Here is a 21404-nt window from a genome sequence, read left to right as displayed (position 1 = left end):
GCCAGCTTGGTTGAGCCTCAGCCACATGAGTCCGGTGTGACGATCTGGACCTTGGGTCTTCCCCCGTCTTCATCGGGGTGACAGACCTAAATAAGTAAACTAAATTATTTTATCCGTATTGCACCTTTATATTTGATTTTATACTAGGTTCTTTTTGCGTTTACGTAAATACTGAGCTCAACTCTTTCGCTGCCACGAGCCGTGTAATATGGCTCGGCAAAACGTTTTTGTATGGCCATTAGCCGCATGATGTGGCTTTAGAAAGCTTCGCACAAATCGTTTCTGATTATTGAGCAGTTAATTAATTATTCTATTGAAAATATGTTTGCAACCTGAGCATAGTTCCGCTCTGCAAAAGGTTTTATTTTTTGTTGCAATTTTTTTTCGGCAATCACCAGTCTTGTCAGACGCATTATAGCTACGAGTTTTTACTAATTTTAAATCTATGAACTTTGGGTGATTTTTGTGACCAATCGTACTACTGAGTGATTATTTTTATTTCTATCAATAATGGTAATGTCAAAAGCTGTAATAATATTGATAAATTGTCAGACTCGGACATGCTTACGGTCTTTTTGAAAATGGCCGAAAATGTATCTGAGCTCATTTTGCAATGCGTTTGCGGTATCTTTCATGGCATCAGCTGGTGTAAAATTTTGTTCATTAATTCGGCACCAAAATAACTTTATAGAGCAAGTGGTTCAAAATTTGTGGCGATTTACATCCGCTCTGGTCAAGTATTAGGTTTTGCTGAATACGCAATTATGGCCCAGTAAAGAAATTAGTTTGGTAGCAAAAGAGTAATGGTTAGAGAAACTTTGGACATAGTTTGATGAGAATTGAATTGATGTGCATGTCAAAACAAGTATTAGCTCAGATTCTACATGTCATAACAAAAGATTTGTATGTGAGGGTTTGATTGTGCTAATCTATGCTATAATATATGCTCAATTAACCTGAACAAGGAAATAATGCATAATAATCACACGCAACTGAAAACATAGGGAAGACTTATATTGGCTGCCAAGAATTGTTGGTTTGAGTGGTCCAAGCTCTCTGGGTTCTAACTATTGGTTACTCCATGACACATATATTGAAGGCAACACGGTCTAGACCTCTCCATATGATATACAGTATGCAGCATGCTCTTATTACAAACAGAAAGGCTGATGCAGTCAATTTTTTTTGTACAAAAATATGTCAATACCTGAACCCCAGCTCACCTCGTAAAACTGTCATTTGTTGGACATGATGAAGTTTATGTAAAAATACACTGTAGTCTATGTAGTTCGTCAATTACCCAAAAATTTAAGTCAAGCTATTTAAGTCAACGCAGCCATAAGACAAATGTACTATATAAAAAAATAAAAAATTATGTAAATAATCAGTGAAAGATATTTTGCTATATCTTCACCTTACATCAGGTGAGTGGGTACATAGTCTTAACGATGCAATAGACGGACAGTGCATAGATAGAGGGTAATAAAGATTTGCACCGTAGCTAACTGTTAACTTGGACTGCTTTAATTTTTCCATTTTTTCCATTTCTATTCTTGACCTCCATTTGTTCAAAGTCTTCAGAATGTTTTTTCTATACATGACTTTAGCTCTAACTTTTGATAAACTTTAAACATCATATGTTGAGCCAATGATGTTTGATTTTTCACTTTTCATGATCACTGCTGATATTTATGAACTACGGTACGTGTAGGCCGCCAGGTATGATAAAAGGTAGAGAAAAAGCAAAATAAAAACCTACGTGCTACTGACCTTAAAGCAGCTATTCCAATGTTTCTACATCTATCATTCTAGTATTTGTAGAGCTTAAAATGAGATGACACAAAGCCGATTAAAAAGGCGATTTTAGCAAATGCCGCGAGCTGATTGACAAAAAATTTTAAAATTTTCTATTCTATTAATTTATCATTATCTATTTTATTTTTCTCGCTCAATCATAAGATTTACCTAATGTCAATCATCGACAACAGATATCACTTTGATTACCTGATCGGCCTCTCGGCAGTAGATACCTATTTGATTACTTGGTCGAGAATCACTGTAGAAACTTGTATTTTTTTACTTCTTTGCCATATTTTTCATGTTTTGTGATTAGTTGGTTACTAGTTGGCTACTAATCTGTTACTGGCCAACTAATTGTTTGACTTTGGTTAGATACCTGTGCAAGATGTTCTTGTGTACACTGACTACCTTTGGGAGATGAGGAGGCTGCAAGCTAGTATAGCATACAGCAGACTAAAGGCTGGTTTGCACTATATCGTCATATGTCAGCGTTGTGCTGCCAGCGATTATTCATCGACTATGAGCATCGTAGCTGATGGCATCGATGAGGCAACATGAATACATCGGGAAAGTTTACAGCTGTCAAACCTTTCTGGTCGTTCGCCAAGCATCCATGACAGCATATGCGATGTGCACCAATTGACGATGATGATTGGCTATCATAGATTGCTTGATCTATACTTTCTTTCAGGACTTCCGCTGTATGATTAGTATTTCAACGTTTCCGAGATTGCTTGGTATAATGAGAACGCTATGGACTATTCACTGATGTACTGTAAATGAGGATGGGTTTGTGATAGTGTAAACATTGTTATTACATACGAACATGGAAGTATTGTGTGATCATGCTAATACCGATATAGGGTGATATAGTGTGAACCATCCTTTAAGGGAAGAGTGTTTGAGAACTTGAATCTGCATGTTAAAACCAAACTCAGAGCATACGGGGCTGTTATCGAGCCAATGATGTTCGATTTTTCACTTTTCATGTTCACAGCTGATATTTATGAACTACAGGAGGTGTGGGTCCCCAGATATGATAAAAACTAAAGAAACAGCAAAATAAAAACATACATTCTACCGACCTTAAAGCAGCTACTCCAATGTCACTACATTTATCATTTTAGTGTTAGTAGAACTTAAATGAGATGACACAAAGCCGACTAAAAATTCGATTTTGTGAAATGCCACGATCTGATTGAAAAAAGTTCAATTTTCTTTTTTAATTATATTATTATTATTTATCTTATTTTTTCTAGATTCATTTTTAAATTGAGCTAATTTCAATTTTGACAATAGATAGTATCTATTTGATTACCTGATTGAGCTCTCAGCAGGAACTTGTATTCTTTACTTCTTTACCATATTTTTCATGTTTTGTGATTAGCTGGTTACTAGTTGGCTACTAATCTGCTACTGGCTGACTAATTGTTTGACTTTGGTGAGATACCTATGCAAGATGTTCTTGTGTACACTGTCTGCTTTTGGGAGATGAGAAGGCTGCAAGCTAGTACAGCGTACAGCATACTAAAGGCTGGTTTGCCCTATATCGTCATAAGTCGGCATTGGGGTGAGTTGATAATTATAGTGCGAATATTGTTATTGCCGATGAACACGTAAGTCTTGTGAGATTAACACCGATATATGGCGATATAGGGTGAGCCATCCTTTATGCGAAAAGTGTTTGAGAACACGGATCTGCATGTTAAAACCAAACTTAGAGCATACGAGGCTGTGATCGTACCAGCGATGCTATACGCTTTGAAGACACGGGTGATATACAGCACAGATATCAAGGCATTAGAAGCTTATCACCGGAGAAAGTTAAAACGGATATCTAAGATAAAATAGTTAAACAAACGTGCCAACACCGGAGTATCAGCAAGCCAACATGCTAAGCCTGGAAAGCCTTATCATGACAAGTAGACTTCACTGGGCCACCATCACAGGCTCACTGCTCTGGACGATGCCATCAGCTTTCAACACTAAATAAAGTAACACAAAGGCGCAAGCTTCTAAACCATGGCATACATTCATTGAAGTGAATAGGGAACATTCGTCCTGACATGTCGAGCTAATGAAATACAAAGTATGCCTGTGTCATCCATGGCACATTTAGCAGTTGGGGAGATGGACATCTGTATTGATTTATTGATTTTTGATTTATTAAGCTTCATTGGTTTTAGTCTTGGAACATTATGGCGATCAGCTCACCGCAAGCATCAAAAAATCTCAAATGATATAAAAATACCAGTATTTCTGATAAAATCTTCAAAAATGTAGTGTAAGTTCATTTTTAAGTACATAGTAGGTCAGTTTGTATAAAAATATGACTTATAAGATAAAGATTTGCCTCATGCGTTGCTTTACCCGAAGCTTATCAGCAAAAACTGTTTGCTCGGTCATCTTTTTAACAACAAGAGCTGTCTGAAGCATGTTGTGGCTTATGAATAGAAAAACAGCATTTCTTATATAGTAAATAGTCTATCTATATATCTAGCATATATAGCGTTTATATCACCAACATTGGGTCGATTTTTATAACCATCGTTTTGACTGCATTGCAAAAGAGTTTGGTATATGCCAGTTGGCTCACCAGATTGATCCCTTTCAATCTAAACCTTGTCATCTTATTCTTTCTGGTGGTAAACATCCATAACTGTAGTAGTTGTTACTATGATGGGTCAAGGTCGACAGCAAAAACAAATAACTCCTTCTATCGTGTCGTCTAATTGTCTGTATTATTTACTGCTTTACAGCATTGCTGCTACATCTTGGCACAATCAACCCAATATTTTATGAACTTTTTTAGCAAGAGCAATATTTTCTAGAGAAGGACAGTTTTACAAATTTTAGTAGACTAATACATTGATTTTTCGTAGCACATGTTTGTGTCATGGAAACTAGCACGTAGCTTTCAGCCATTTATTACAAGCCATCAGAAAGCAAACGGTCTGCCAAGGATCTGTTGCTTCATGTTACAACTCTGTGAATAACTCATGCTTATCAATCTATTCTGTATAATAGAGTTATTAACCGTGGTAGTCTACTTACTTCGAATTTATACAGTGGGACTACAGGAAGACTACATCAAAAAGTTTTCTAAGGAAGAACTATCAAATAGAAACCAAGAATACATAGATGTACTCCAGTCCAACCTCAACCATCCTTGCATCGAGAAAATTCATTTATTTTATGTTTCTGAGAAGGATTTGGTGGTAAGATATATTCTACAGTTGTCAGCTTTTTATCAGTATGAGAGAGTTATCTTCTCTCATAAACCTAATGCTGTTCTTTTAGGCCTACTGATCAGCCTTTACATAAAATCTTCAAGATGGGTGGAATTTAAGTTCAAGTACATTTGTGTTATTGGAGTGTCTGCCGTATTGAAAATAGTTGAGCAAAAGTTTAGGACTAACGGCTAGTTCACATTATATCTCGGTATATCAGAGCTGTCCTCTCGGCAATTATCCATTAACTATGTGCACCGTAAAACCGATGACATCATAGAGGCAACGCATATAATTCACGAAAGTTTACAGCTGTCAAACTTTCCTGATAGTTCACCGAGAATCCACGACAGCCTGTGCAATGCTCACTACATCAGCGATAATGATTGGTTGTGGATTGCTTATTCTATATTCTCTTTTATGACAGTCACGGAAACGTTGAAACACTATTCAATGTTTCTGCCACCACATTTTACAACGAGAAAGCTAAGCTGCTGACATACCTACCTAAGTATTGCGTGATTACCATCAGCATACCACGATATAGCGAGAGGTAGCCTTATCAGGGAACTTGGTAAGGCTATGGTCTTCCTTAGAGGTTATTTGTTTGTGCTCAAACAAACTGACTTAGCTGTTATCCGTTATCACATATTTTCTGAAGCTTCATGTCAACTCATAAAACTGGCAGCTAAGGGCCATTAAATATTTATTGGCCCTTAGCCACCAGTTCTATGAGTTGACATGAAGCTTCAGAAAATATGTGATACCGATAACAGCTAAGTATTTTGTCGAATACAAACAAATAATCTCTGCAAGTCAACTGTAGTTAGATAAAGTTAAATTTTTGAACTTTTCTGAAGGGACTCCAAAACCTGATCCGCAGAGCTTTATGATCTAGAGACATACTTATTCTACCCAATGCTATAGGATACTTATGATGAGATTACTATGGGATACCCCATTTACTAGACTATGGGATACATTACTATACTATGGGATACATTACTGTACAATAGGATACATTACCATGGTATGGGATACATTAATATACTGTGGGATACATTACTGTACTATAGGATACATTACCATAGTATGGGATACATTAATATACTGTGGGATACATGGAATACATACTGATTTCAATTGTACATTTGTTAAAGGTTTTGTGCAAGTGGTGTTCTTTGTGAAAGCATCTCGCAATGAAGTGGATATACTTTGTTTCTACGTCGGTTTCAGCGCAAGCTATTTGGGGGTTGTACTAAATTGTTTTGCATTGTCTACTGTGGTTTATGTTTGTTATGGTTGCTTCTGCTGTGTATTGGAGCTCATGTCTATAGCCAATTTATAGTGCATCTTAATACGATAGTTTGGTTTTATGAAAGTTTTGTTTGCTTGATGAAAGTGTGACCCAACTAACAATTTTACATTTCCAGAACATTCCAGAACATTCCGAAAAATCCCAGAATTGTTTCATTTCAAGGTTGTCACAAGATAATGCGTAAAAAACCTTTTAACGCTCCAGCAATGTTTTGAGAAATACGTTGCTAGATTGTTCAGCAAATGATCTCGCACAACATTCTCACAATATCTGCAGAATGTTACGTAATATTCTACAAACATTTCTTCCATGATGTTGCCTCAAAGATATTAGTCAAAATTCCAGGAATATTACATTACAAACGTATGGGGGGAACATAAGTGGTATGTAAAAGTATAGACACTTTCAAACATTTCGCTAACGTTTCACAGGATGTTCTTCCAGCGAATTGAGTTCAATGTTACTATATTGTACCAAGCACAACTTTCCCACAGCATTTCTTCCTCAAGCAATACTGTTGGTAAATGCACAAATAGTAGCATGATGCAATGGCAAGGATCATAATATACAGCACAATAAAATTATAGCTATAAAAAGTGGTGTGTGAAGTATTTATTACGATTGTACACTGTAATATAGCCAAGCACACTTTAATGGAACATAGTCATTTTTTGTGATATTTGTAACAAAATGTTAAAGTTGAAACTTGTAATGACTTATTTTTTATATAAATCATTTAAAACTAACATTATTTGTCTACATTATTTTCCTACATTACTTTACATTACAAATAACGTTGACTTTTCTCCAGCAGTAAACAAACTTTCCTGTAATATTACTGGAACATTTGGTTAAAGGTAAAAATTATGTTGCGCCATAATGTTCCCTTTACATCGCAAGTCAATGTTATTGGATATTTACACTCCAACATTCTAAAGTAATTTTTTTGTAATATTGCTGGAAATTCATTTGAAGGTAAATATGATGTTTCCCATAACATTCCAGCGACATTGTGAGTCAATGTTATATGGATGTTTACACTCCAAAATTTCAAAGTAACTTTTCTGTAATATTGCTAGGACATTCAATAACAATGTTCTTTAACGACGTTATGATCACGTTAGCAAAGTTTATTTATGTAAATTATATACACTGTAGAACCTTATCATGATACTTTTTTGCGCAGCATTCTGCAAAATAATACTGTGACATTGTTGGAACATAATACAATAATGAACATTAAATAACATTTGTAAAACATGAAAAGTTTGCTTAGAACATTATTTTGGCTTATTTATTTATTAACTTCATTACTACGTAACGTTACAAAACATCCCGATAATTGCGGTGTTAGATAGGTAGCCGTTCGTTTATGTTTATAGGATGTTTTTGATTATGGTTTTAGGTTGATTGGTGGGTTTATGTAAATATAGTAACCAGTTGCCTGGCTGTAGGTAGGGTGTGCATGTGTGTTGTCTAATTGAAAGTTACATCTAAAAAGTGAAAACATTGTTTGTTTGCTTCAATAACGAGCTTTAGGTTGTGAGCTCTGAACGTTTTACAGAGTAACTTTTTGTTCTTTCTATTTGTTGGAAGTTTTCTTTACATACTTTGGAGTTGATCATTTCTGCGTAATCCAGAAAATGTTGTTAGCTCATTTGGTGATACTAAAAGTAGATATACACCGACTAGTTCACAGGATTCTGCTCTATCGAAGCATTTCTACAAACTTTATTACAATATAAATTTGTGCGTTTTAGCGTAAATTTTGGGAAGTCTGAGGAAAAATAAATTAAGTTGACATACTTAATTTTATTGTAGGAATTGAGGAAAAGCAACCTGACTAGGGTTGAAAAACTCAAGTTCGTAAAACTAGATCACTTTATCCACATGGCTGACTTCTTCATCTACGCATCTAAAAATCTGCTGGGCCAACCCGCTATTGCAATTAATGCTGATATAGGTTAGTTTGCTGAGAAACTCCTTACTTTTTCTCAATATACTCTTAGCTTGGTTATAGCTCATAGAGCAGTCAACTGTAAAACCCTGATTAAGAAACATATTTCTTGAAACTCTGGGATCGTTTGTTGGCTCTTGCTTTTAACTTAGAACGTAAAAGCACCAACGATAGTTACTGTGACAACCTAGTCAGGTGCCCTGTCCTTGTTTTAGCTTTAGGAGAAGGTTGGGATCTTATTGATGTTGATAAGATGTTGACAGAAAAACTGTTCTATAGTCTCACAAGATATCAAAGTAATCTGAGCTGCTCTTCAAGAGTACACATGTGTCTTACCAACTACCAAGGTGAGAGGTCAACATAGGTGCATTATTGACTACTACGTTGTTAAATGAGTGACTTGAGGCTGGTTCTGATTATATTGCTATGTATTGGCAGCGTCCTCTCAGTAATTATTCACTGATTATGTCCGCTGTAATCAGAGATGGGCACTTGAGTTAACATGATTGCTTGAGCAAGTCTTAAGGCTCAATTTAGAAATGAATAAAATGGAATCGATTCTTTAGTATCTTTTAATTACGGTAGAATTGAAGTGATTCAGCCCATCTTACCGGTAAGATTTGAATTGAATCGATATTTTACTATCATCATAGACAAACTGACCCGATTCTTCATTTTTCAATAAGCAAAAAGAATGGAGTCAACGCTTCTCTTTATTATTACTATATCAGTATCTCTATGATTAGTAATTTATTACCATGTTGATGGAAAATCTATCATGGACAGTGATATTCTATTTTACCAATCAGTTAATCATAAGTGCAGTCCAGTATTGCCAGCCGCACGCGTTAAACACTTTCGTAATCCTGGATATCAGCACATATGTTTTATTTGTCGATAATATGAAGTATTATTCTTTATGTACCATGCGATGATATAGTATAGTTTTATGGTTTGCCTGTGCACCGGCAGCAAGTTTGGCTATGCTGTTTTGATCGCCATGCAAACGAATGTAACTACATTCATTCAAGCATTAGGCCTTGTCATACGCAGTTGTCGAAATTTATCACTCAGGGCTTGAGGTGAGTAGAATCTATTTTACTAGTCTAGTTGTTCTCAGTGTTGTGGTTTGCTTGCAAGATTTTCTTTCACTGGATAAGTATTTTCACTAGTCTGGTGAATTCACTAACTTATTCCATATTTAATAAATGTATTTTATCAACTTACTAACAACATTCATTCATTTTTACAGTATCATTACAGTCATATTATAGATATGATGGACACTACTGATGGGACTAGCTCTAGTAGTGCCTGCAGTGATAGGTAGTTTATTATTTATTTAGGTAATTATTGTGATATACTAAATATGAAATGAATGAAGTCTAAATGTAGTAAATGAAATGAATGAAGAAGTCTAAATATATATATATATATAAATATATATATATATATTTATATATACATGTATATATAATGTATGTATCTATATGTATATATTTATGTAAAAAAAATTGATGCCTCACCCTGGTTAATCCGTATGGGTGGTAGTTTCTGCTCTAACTCGGGTCTCCTACCAGAGACCTGAGAGTTTGAGCACTCGCCTCAAAATCTTAGCTGTTCTCAGTAGCGCACTTTTCTGCAACTCACCTGAGTTGATTGCTGTTGGTATTTGGGCAAGCCATATTTGTATATATATATGTATATATATATATACATATATATATATATATATATATATACATACGTACGTACGTACGTGCGTGCGTGCGTGCGTGCGTGCGTGTGCGCATGTATAGATGTATAGATATATGAAACTCAGTTCATATTGGCAATCCTTTGACAGTGTGTGCATCAGATGGTGAACTTGGTGGTATGTAATAATAATTGCAGTCCTAATTTGGCAATGTATGCATTGGCAATAATTCGACACACAATTTAACTTTTTTGCATGTTCACCTGCAGTTTACCTACGATGCTTTCAATTTTTTTCCACCCACTACAGTCATACTTCAACTTACGAGCTTAATGCGTTCCGAGACTGAGCTCGTATGTCAATTTACTCGCAGGTTAGTGCAATTTATTTATATATAGAACAATGAAATATATATTTATTGGTTTCCATACTCTGTAAAATGCAAATAAAACACTCAAAACAAGATATTGTAACAGAAAGAACATGTTGATTATTGTCCTAACTTACCACTTGCTTTCAAAAAGCAACAAATAAAAAATAATGCAAGGAAATGTGTTAAATTAAAATGTAAATTTAAATACATACAATAGCAGCTAACGCTAGCATTTGCCAGGGAGAGATATAAGTGTTATCCTTCATTACAACAGTTGACTTTGATAAATTTGAATTTCATCAAAGTCTTAAAAGACAAATTTAGAAGCAAATCTAAAAGCAAACTTTCATTTTTAACTTAACGTAATGAAAATTTCTTCGGCGTTCATAGTTTTAAGTTTCTCGCTAGTTAGCTAATTTTTCCTTTTTTCGCTTTCACGACTAGCCGGCCGTTTTAAGATAAACCTATCTAAGGGCGTTTGCCTTAGTCGCCCTTGCAACATGTTGCGATTAGGACGAACACAGGTGTCGTCACAAATGGTTAATGCACGACCACTAGCCAACTTGTCCGAATGTCTATTTTTATAGTTTCGATAGATAGCAACGGCTTTTCAAATAGCGTCGTTTCAGTTACGCTGTCACCGGCCAATTGTTTATCTTTTATCCAATGCCTGGCGGTCTCTCCATCAGCGGTGGTGAAGATCGCCGCGCCGTTTAGAAACTACGGTTAGTACTTTTGCGAGCTAAATGCCCTGAGTATAATCCTTCTGTTTGATAATTGTGGATGTATTTCTGTCATATTGATGAGCTAGCTCAATCATGCATACAAAGTTTGCATATTTTTCAATAATTTTCCGTTTAATATCAATTGTTATCATTTGCTTTTTCTTTGCATTATTTTTCATTTTACTGGCAAACTTTCGGTCTACGCACAGTACTTTTAATTCACATAATTCTGCACTGAAAAGCGTGCACAAAAACACGGTACAAAAGTATAACCTGAGCAGTTGAAAAATACAGATTGATGCTGTTGTCATAAAACACCTCCGGCATACTTGGCAACTGACTCACGTGCTCGTATCTCAAATGAAGCTCGTATGTTAGTGCTAAAACTTGCTCAAAAGCTGGCTCGTATCTCAAGTTTCTCGTATGTTGGAGCACTCGTAAGTTGAGGTATTACTGTACTAGCTTTCCCTAACTTGTATTAGCTTTTAGAACTCAAGAAATGGGTGCCACATTCGGCTCAGTCAGTAGCACCTCTCGTTGTCAAGAAGCGTGAAGAACACAGAGTAGGCCTCTTTAACAATTTGAATAAGAGAGCTATTGCTCCTTCAGTGTGTGATATTGACTTAGAGGGTGAACTACTTAAATACCACGAGTTGGCTGCTACACATGAAAGTTATTTCTCCTGTATTATTCTATTATGGCTGTTTGTATGTCATCTGTCAGAAATTATTGTTTCAGTGGTTGTTGCTTTTGCTGCGGTAACTGTGATCTATGTGTAGTGATGTGTTGACTAATCCGATGCGATATCATTCCAGTGTTGGTGATGGTGAAAATCTGATAGCTAGTTTTTATAAATGAGAAATGTTTTGCTTTGGTGTTGTTCAATATGAATTCTAGACAAACCGTAAAAAGCAATTTGACTAGCATCACAGAAAACCTTTACACAGGTACCTGTATAGAGGGTTAGAGTGAACACAAGAGGCCCAAGATGGCTGAAATTACAGAAGGTTCTATGCACTCCGCCTGCAACTAATGCCTTGGTGGAAAGGGTATTTAATCATGGGGGCATCATCATGCGCCTTCATAGATCGAAGATGACCCCAGCAATTTAACAAAAGTTTTATTTTGTAAATGTAACCACCAAGTTCATTGAGGAACTGTCCTATGATATACAATAAAATAAAGTTGCAACAATTAATGTTTGTTTTATTTCTAAGCTTGTTTTGGATTGGAGTTACCCAACAACGTATGTGTGGGTGAACAACTCCTATTCAGAGCAAAGGCTTAACAGGTTAGCTATTGGACAGGTAGCACATTGATAAAGAATTGCTTTTGTCTAAAGAGCTGAATTGATTTATCGGAAATTAGGATAGCTAAAGAATGGAGAATTGGATACAGTGTTTTGCTTATTGAACTGAAATGCATCGATTCTTACCTGATCTATGATGCAAAAGCATTGGGAATTGAATTGCTAATTTTTTGATGAAAATTAGACTGGATCAGGTAATTTTTTAAAACCGTAAAAATAGCTCTGACTGTAACTGCTAGCATCATTGAGGAAACATGAATATGCTGGGAAAGTTTGCAGCTGACAAACTTTCCTGATAGTTCACCAAGCATCCACGTCAATGTAATGTGCAACATTTTGTCCATGATGATTGGCCGTTGTAGATTGCTCGGTGTATATTTTTTTCATGACAGTTTCTGCAGGACTGGTATTTCATTGTTTCTGTGACTGCATTGTATAATGACAACGCTACACCACAGACTATTAACTGATGTAAACTCAGTTGGGTTCGTGATATTGTGAACAATGTTATTACATATGATCACCAATGTATTGGGTACGATTTGCCGATGTACGGCAATATAGTGTGAATTAGCCTTAACTAGTTTTATATCTAGTACATACTTAACTAGCCGTAACTTCCTGTATAACGGTTGAATCCTATAAGGAGCATTGTTTATGTCCAGATGCTGTGGCTCATTGTAGTTTAGATAGCTGCCAGTTAGATGATTACCATAACAACTGTGTTTGTCACAGCAGTTTGTGCATAGTTTTAGCTTTAAATTCTACTTATTTCTTTTTATTTCATATTTTATTGCTTATGCATCTTACTATGAAGCCTTTCAATATCAATCTGAACATATCGGGGGAAATAACTGTGCCAAATAAACCAATCCCGACGTTGCACGATGGATTCACTTTTTGGTAGAACTTTCTAAAATCTTTTTATTACTCATAAATTAGTGTCATGGCAACTAGCTAATAGCTTGAGTAATTACGCTACGGTCTGTACTGCTAGTTTAAAGCTAATATTTGTGCAAGCAGCACACATTAATAAACATTTTTCGTATTTTTTGTATACAAAATGGCTTTGCATAAAAATTGTTGCGCTCGCAAAAAGCAATTTGTTTAGACGGTGATATTGACTAGTTCAGCAGTGAAGAAATTTTAAAGTCCAATATTGGTGTGGAAGAAATTTAAAAACTAGAAGAAACCGGAATGAATGAAATGGAAAGCAACATTCATATCGCATCTATTAGCGGTGGGTGACCTAAAAGCTAATGATACAACATAATTATTGTTGGAAAAGTTTTTATTTTGGTTTCTGACAGTACTAGAAACATTGTTTGTTTGTGCTACTTGTTTTTGAATATATATTTGTAACGTATAATAAATTATTATTATATAACTTATAAATTTGCATATGTATAGCATACCATTTGATAATCCTAAAACCATTATGTAAACTGGGCTTCTGAAAAATCAAGGTTCATAACTTGCCTTCTTTTGCTCATAAAATCCAGTTTTTGCTGCAAGCTGTAGTAAAAAAATATGAATCAGCGCAAATGAGCTTCTATGCAACATTTTAGGATTGAAAAATACATTCGAAATTCAAATACTGAAAAGAAAATTCATACCTACAATTAATTTGAGCTCATATTATAAGACTTCTATATGTTAATTTCAAACAAAATACATCAACTTCTAGAAAGATTTCTCAGCTTCGTAATGCATTTTTATATAAGGGGCTATGGCAATTCAAACATGAGGTATAGCAAATTTCTTGCAGGAATGTCCGACATTCAAATTTTGCTGCTAAACTGTTTGGTATTTATAGCACTTTGGAGGCAGATGCACATGGTAACGAAAGAGCTAAGATTGTTTTTATCAAAGATTTATAGTTTTATCTGCATTATTACTGCGCTTCCATGACGCGCATAATTCACAGACTTGAGCCAATTTGCAAATTTGAGTCTATCCCCAAGTTATCCGCGTCATGGAAACGGCATAAATCCGCAAACTAAGCGAGTTTTGCAATCCACCAAACTATCGAATCCATCGTGCTTGCGAATCATGGGAACGGCACTTGCAATTAATGCTGCATTAGAATATCGTTGGCTATTACATTACAAACATATCCTGCTTCAGTCGTTTTTATTTCGATTTCAGCAATCTCAATGCGCCAACGTTCCGAACGATTGCTGCTAAGCTTAGCGGACAAGACTGCGTAGCTATTTATAGAGTCATTAATTAAGCCGCTACTTGACCAATGGCTCAAGCGCTGGCGTTAAATCCGCATCGGCAGGTGTTCATTGAAACGCTTGATTACAAAGTAACTCAACTTGCGAATCATTCGAATTATGTGAATTATGTGAATCATGTGAATTATGTGGGTCATGGAAACATAGTGTATTACAAGGTTAAATTACTGAACAAACAAAAGGCAATTATATATAATATTTATCACAGCATGGTACTCTTCGAGTTTCCGTTGTAGATAACTCGCATAAGCTCAACTAATTGCCTGTAAAATGGAAAGCCTTCAGTTAGCTGCTTATCAGTGTTAACCAAAGGTTATAATCAAGATCAATCTTGTTGTTCCTAGGATCACATGACACCCACATATTTGCCCTCAAAGAGCCTCTTGATGAACAGAAGTTACAGAGACTAGACTATCCAACAAATATGAACCAAGCTGAAAATGGTGAGTCTTAATTTAAATCTTAGTGATAGACATGTAATTGCCTACATCTTTACAGAGCCTACATAATACAAAATTGAATCCTATAATTTTCTGGGTGATTTTATCTGCTTATAGCTCTCACATTATGACAGCCATTTTAATAGTTGCAAAACCTACAACAAGATAGTTAGGAGAGGTGATAACATGGTAAGTGACACAAACAAGACTGACCCACAACATACACAAGTTTAGGATTAACAGAAAAGTATCATAGCACAAAGAAAACCGGAAAGACTCTTTTCCGGTGCACCACACCAATCTCGATCAACTGCACAGTTGTAATCAAGATATATATTTATATATACAGTCAAACATGGATAACTCGTACTTTAAGGGACCGAGCAAAAGTGTTCGAATTATCAGAGCATTCAAGTTATCAGAGCACTGTCACAAGCCCATATATTTACTTATTTATTAGTAGATACATGTACATATACAAACTATAATATAAATCAAAAGCACAAATGGCTTGTTTCAAATTAAATGCTTCAAATGTAAAGTTTAAAACGTTTTCATGAAAAAGTATAAAGATTTTTCTATCACTTGAGATTGGTTTGTTGTTTGAGGTGATGTTATTGCCAGGACGTTTTTCAGATTGACATTGGCAAAACTTGATCGTTGTTGAAATGCTCAAAAGAAAAGACATTTTTTTCTTTTGGGGTTTTACCCACGATCAATTTTGCCGTTTGTTCTTGAAGTTTATGCAGATTACCTTACTTTACCTGAGATTCATTAAGAGCAACACTCCGAGGCAGTTCAATTAGAAGTTTTACGAGGTTTTACGGTACATTCTATATCACTCACGCTTTTTTAATAGATACTTATTGAATGTACACACGTATTCTGTGTTTAGGTCAAACGATGAATAGTTTTTTTGTAGCTCAGACAACGTATACGTTTAATTACAACATTTTTTAAGACGTTTTAAACATTCAACATTCCGACGTTGATTCAACACGGAATCAACGTCAGAAAACTATTCATCACGGGCTAGCCGAGTCACGCACGCAAGGATTTTCGCCACGCACATACAAAACAACATGCGATTTTTGTTTTGTATGTGCGTGGCGAAAATTCTTGCGCGCGTGACCCGGCTAGCCCGTGCTATTCATCGTATCGCAGTATAAATCAAATTTCACCAAACTTTTAGAAAAGTCGTTGACAAAAATATTTTGCCGATGGTGGTAATAACGACGCTTATGAATTACGAAAAGATGAAATTTACCTCTATGGCTTTGAATAAAGTGATTTTCTAAAGCGAAAACAACCGTTTCGGTAGCTGTTGGGCAAAAAACAGTTCGAATTAACAGTGTTGAGTTCGAGTTATCTATAGCAATTTATCATTACGTGGGAACGGACCAAAGGAAATGTTCGAATTAACCATGTGTTCGGGCTATCCGTGGACGAGTTATCCATGTTTGACTGTATAGTATAGGTAGTTTACACTTTAAAGTAAAGTGCTCAATAATCGAGTCAACTCGAGCTGTGTATGAAGTTTTGTAGAGGTTTGTGCGACCTTCACTTTCCTCCACTAGTACAAGACTCGTGCATGAGTACAATACATGTATTTCTGCTTAGTTCATCAAGGTGTACAAGAAAGAATCAAGTAACAGGCAATGAACAGGCCCAGAACAGCTCTGCTCTTCTACACAAATGTTCGAGCTTATATAGCTAGTAAGCTCCGCCTCCGTTCTACTTGGCTGGACCCGGCATGGCTCTGGGTTGGCTTGGCTGAACTCCGACCTCATTAACACGCCTGACTGAACACAGCTTGGCTCTGCTTAACTCAGCCCTATGCTCAGCTCCCAGTGGACCACATTCCACAACACTCTCCCCATTGGTGACCATGGTTTCCAATCTAGACCTTGGGAGAGAGCCTACGGTAGCCATGTGGCAGACCTCCTCCTCTTCTGTCAGGGTTCTGTCCAGGTCCTCCACATCCGTGTCTGAGGCAGCTGCCCCGGGGCAGCTCGTGCCAGCCTCGGCGGCCCCCTTCTCCCACTCCCGATCTCCCTGGTCTGCTGTCACACCGACTGGCTCCGGTGCACTTAGGGCTTCCTCAGCTTCTTTCAAGCTCCTGGTGACCGAAGCCAATAGTTCTGGCAAAGATGCATCACATGCGTCATCCAAGTTCTCCAACAAACTGAGGGTGTCCGGGGTGAGCGAGTGCTCCAACAGAAAGGCCCTAGTAGTGGCCGTGAGAACTACCTGATTGTCCTCTTGTCTCACCTCCGGGTCATTTGCCGGTGACTCCATCAAGTAAGCACACCCCGTTCCCATACCGGTCCGGCCTTTTAGTAGTCCCGGCCGGCCTTGGGTTGTGGCGGACAGGTTTTAATGAAGTCTTTGGTGTCGGACCCGTTCCGGTCTCCTATGGGTTTGATTTTGGTTCTCCCGGAACTTCTTCTAGTGGGACCGGATTGGCTTCTACCAAACTTGGAGAGCTTCCTTGGCGTCCCTGGCGTTCTCCTTCCTCCGGTCCGGCCGGGTTTTCTCTCGAAGTTACCTCCTGTCCTTGCTTTTCAGCAGCCTCCAGCAGCAATCTTTCCTAGTTGGGGCGACATTATCGGCACAGGGTCCACTCTGGCCTCTTCCTGCCTTTTCTCTGGCCTGCTGTGTCAAGCTCCCTTCATGTTAGGACCCCTCCTTGGCTCCAGAGTGGCTGGGGCCTGTCCCAACTTCTCTGGGCAAGCATGATAGGGTTTTAGCCTTCCTTCGCTCTGGATGGAAGACTGGCCCTGCCGTTCCACCAGATATGTGTGGTTCTCCCAAGCCTTCAGGAGCTGGTATGGTCTCACGAACTTCATCTGCAGCTTGGGATTTTCTCCCTGTATCTGGTGTTTGTTCGTGAACCATACCCAGTTGCCTGGGGCGTACAGTGGTGGCTCTTTCTTGCCTTCTTGCCGCACCTCAATCTGGCTTTGCCGTAGTGCCTCATGCACGTCTGCAGTCTTCGCTGCACCTCCAGAGCATGCTTGTGGGCAGGAAAGAACTCGGTCGGTGGAGGGTGGCTTTCCAGTTGGTCTGGGAACCTCAGCTCCCGCCTCAACAGTAGCATGTTGGCCGTTTCTCCAGTCGTGGAGTGGGGGTGCCTTTGTATGTCCTCATCAGCTGGGGGAACAGTAGGTCCCACTCGTCCCGTTTTTGAGCCAGGAGCAGCGCCCTCAAGGAGTCTCCGAGTCCCCGGTTATTCCGCTCCACTATTCCATTTGCCTGTGGATGATACGGAGTTGTGTGGGTCTTCCCCATGTTCTAGAGTTGGCACAGTTTGGCCATCAGTTGGTTCTCAAACTGCGCCCTCTTGTCCGTGTGAATCTGCTCGGGCAATCCCAGGTAGCAGAAGACCCGCTCATCCAGTGTGTTGGCGACCACTGGGGCCGGGGCGTCAGGTAGTGCCAAAGCGTCCTGCTACTGGGTGAAGTGGTCGATGAGAACCAGCACCCACCTGTTCCTCCTTGGCATGACAGAAAATGGCCCCACTAGATCCACGGCCACCTTCTGCCAGGGTCGTACTCGTAGGGCCTCCTTTTTCCTCCGGCTGCCTTTGTCCCTCCATGCTTTGGGGCCTGGCACACCTCGCAACTCTTGATGAGCCGTCTGACTGTGGACTTCAGTCCAGGCCAGTACCACATCAGTTGGAGGAGACCTATTGTCCTTCCCACCCCAGAGTGAGCCAGCGCGTGCGTTTGCCACACCATTGTTTCCTGCATGGCTGGGGGCAGATGGCGCACCATCTGGCGTAGCCTTGCGGGGCCACACATGCTTCCAGCACTCCGTCTTGTCATATGCGCAGAGAGCTCCACATGTGATGCAGGATGTCCAGCTCTCTGCTCCCGACCTCCAAGTATTCTGCTGGCACCTACTCTCTTGTGGCAATGGCACGGTACATGATGGCCACTGGTCCCTGTCCAGTAGCCTGTTTCCTGGCCAGTTCGCCTTTTGGTCCTGTCACTCCTGGCAGGGCTGATAGCCCCTCGGGGGAACCTCCGGCACCCAGGTTCAATCTTGCCACTGTTGGGGCGGGAGTCCCGTGTGGGTTGCCGGCCGGCCCCCCAGGTATGCAACGTTGCCTAAGGTTGATCCCGCTCTATCGAGGGCGGGAGTCCCATCCAGGCAACTGGTCGGTACTCACACAGCTAACGGCCCTTGTCCTCTTGCCAGCTCCTTCCGTGAGGGGCCCCCGTCCCTCTGTTCAATGCTTGCACATTGCCGGCAGTCCTCGCAGGTTTGCCTGTTCAATCCATCCGCATTCCCGTGGTGAGTCCCTGACCGGTGTTCCAGGATGTAGCGGAACTCCGCCAAGATCTCAAGCCACCGGCCTACTTGGTTTGAGGGTTCTCTCCTCCGGCATAGTCACTGGAGTGACGCGTGGTTCATCCATAGGAGGAACTCCTGGCCATACAGATACGGCTGAAAGTGTTTGACCGCCTTCACTACCGCAAGTAGCTCCCGTCGAGTGACACAGTAATTGCGTTCCGAGGGAGTGATGGTCTTGCTGTAGTAAGCAATGACTCTCTCGCAGCCCTCCTGTACTTGGGACAGCACGGCCCCAGTCTACATCCGCTGGCATCCGTGTCCAGGATGTACTGCCTCTGAGGATCCGGATAGCCCAAGATTGGGGCAGTGCTGATGCTCTCCTTCAGCGTATTGAAAGCGGCCTGTTCTCCCTCCGTTCATTTCCAGGGCTCTTCCTTCGCAGTCAGCCAGTGCAAGAGGTGTGCTATAGCAGCAAACTCCGGGATATGTTGTTGGTAGTAGCCGACCGTTCCGAGGAATTCTTGGAGTTCCCTCACTCCGCGCGTACTCTGCCACTTTGCGACTGCCTCCACCTTGTCGTGGTCTGTAGAGACTTCGTCCTGGCTTGCTATGTGACCCAGGTAGCAGACCTGGGGTTGCAATAGCTCGCACTTAGAGGGCTTCAGCTTTAGTCCGGCCTTGTGAAGTCTCTGGAAGACCTCTAGCTGATGTAAATGCGTATCAAAATCCGGAGCAATGAAGATAATATCATCCAGATATAGCAGCAGCGCTCTCCAGTGGAGGCCATGTAGAACGCGTTCCATGAGTTTTTGGAAAGTGGCGGGGCAGACGCCAGTCCGAAAGGCAATACCTTCCACTTCCACAGCCCGGACCGCGTCAAGAAACCGACTTCTCCTGCGCCTCTGCATCCAGGGGTACCTGCCAATACCCGCTTACCAGGTCGAGCGTGCTGAAATAGCGACTGCCGGAAAGGGCGTCCAGGCTGTCGTCGATCCTGGGTAGCGAGTAGGCATTCTGCTCCGTGACGGCATTGAGACACCGGTAGTCAATGCAGAAGCGCCACTTTCCGTCTTTCTTCCGGACCAACACCACGAGGGAGCTCCAAGCTCCTCCAGCTGGCTCGATGAGTCCTCGTTTGAGCAGATCCTGGACCCGCCTCTCAGCCTCTGCTTCCTTCTCCGGTTCGAGTCTGTGGGGGAGTTGTCGGAGTGGCTGAGTGCCCTCCTTAAGTGGAATAGAATGTTCCACCTCCGAGGTCTTTCCCACGTCATCACCCGTACTAAACATGGTGGCATACCGACGCAGCAAGGTTGTCAACCTTGACGTTTGTCCCATGTCTTCACAGCTCGGCTGGGTTGCCTGGAACAATTCCTCAAGGTGAGCCGGCACTCCATTGATTGAAGTCGAACCGGCGTCACACAGTAAAGGATCGTCCACTTCGACCTGTGGGGTCTTCACTCCTGTGTACGTGCCGATAGTGGCTCCGGACCGGAAAGTCAACAGCCGCTCCAGAGTGTTCATGCAGCGGGTGATGAAATGTCTCTTGGGTCCCGGCTGGTTCAGGCTACGGGAGGTCTGTCGGGAAATCCCTCGATTAGTCCCATGGGGCAATAGTTTCGTGTGGAGATGCGACAGTGTATCACCATCTCTGTCCGAGCGAGAACCACTACCCCCCTTATTACCTGTACTTTGCTCTGTAGCAGCCCTCCATGCTGGTCCACGCAGACTAGCTGTCTGCCATCCACCCGAACCATCGGTTGCTCAAACTCGAGAGCGCATTGATCGGCCACGAAGAGCGGCATTTCGAGGGTGACATCCCTGCTCAGTCGGCTCACTATGAAAACTTCCTCCGTCTTCACATTCCTCAAGCGGATAGTCAGACGAACTATCTTGTAGAAGGGGAGCCGTTTTCCGTCAGCCAATAGACAATAGTCCATGGCTGTCACTCTCCTTGAGTCGGTCCCGCACGGCTCCTGGCAATTGATCAAATACTTGTTTATTTATCAGATTGGTGGTA

At 40.1% G+C, this 21404-nt stretch overlaps 1 protein-coding gene across 1 annotated transcript in view; it reads left to right on the top strand.

The window, feature by feature from the left end:
• The window catches only part of LOC137408744 (uncharacterized), a 31875-nt gene that overhangs the window by 6598 nt on the left and 3873 nt on the right, over window positions 1-21404 (top strand). The window contains exons 3-6 of the mRNA XM_068095324.1: window positions 4870-5018; window positions 8170-8311; window positions 8521-8652; window positions 14993-15091. Of these exons, the coding sequence (XP_067951425.1) occupies window positions 4870-5018; window positions 8170-8311; window positions 8521-8652; window positions 14993-15091 (522 nt within the window). The remainder of the gene's footprint in view (window positions 1-4869; window positions 5019-8169; window positions 8312-8520; window positions 8653-14992; window positions 15092-21404) is intronic.

The sequence above is a fragment of the Watersipora subatra genome, chromosome 11, assembly GCF_963576615.1.
Source record: "Watersipora subatra chromosome 11, tzWatSuba1.1, whole genome shotgun sequence".
Lineage (NCBI taxonomy): Eukaryota > Metazoa > Bryozoa > Gymnolaemata > Cheilostomatida > Watersiporidae > Watersipora > Watersipora subatra.
This window is presented reverse-complemented; position numbering and strand designations above follow the sequence as displayed.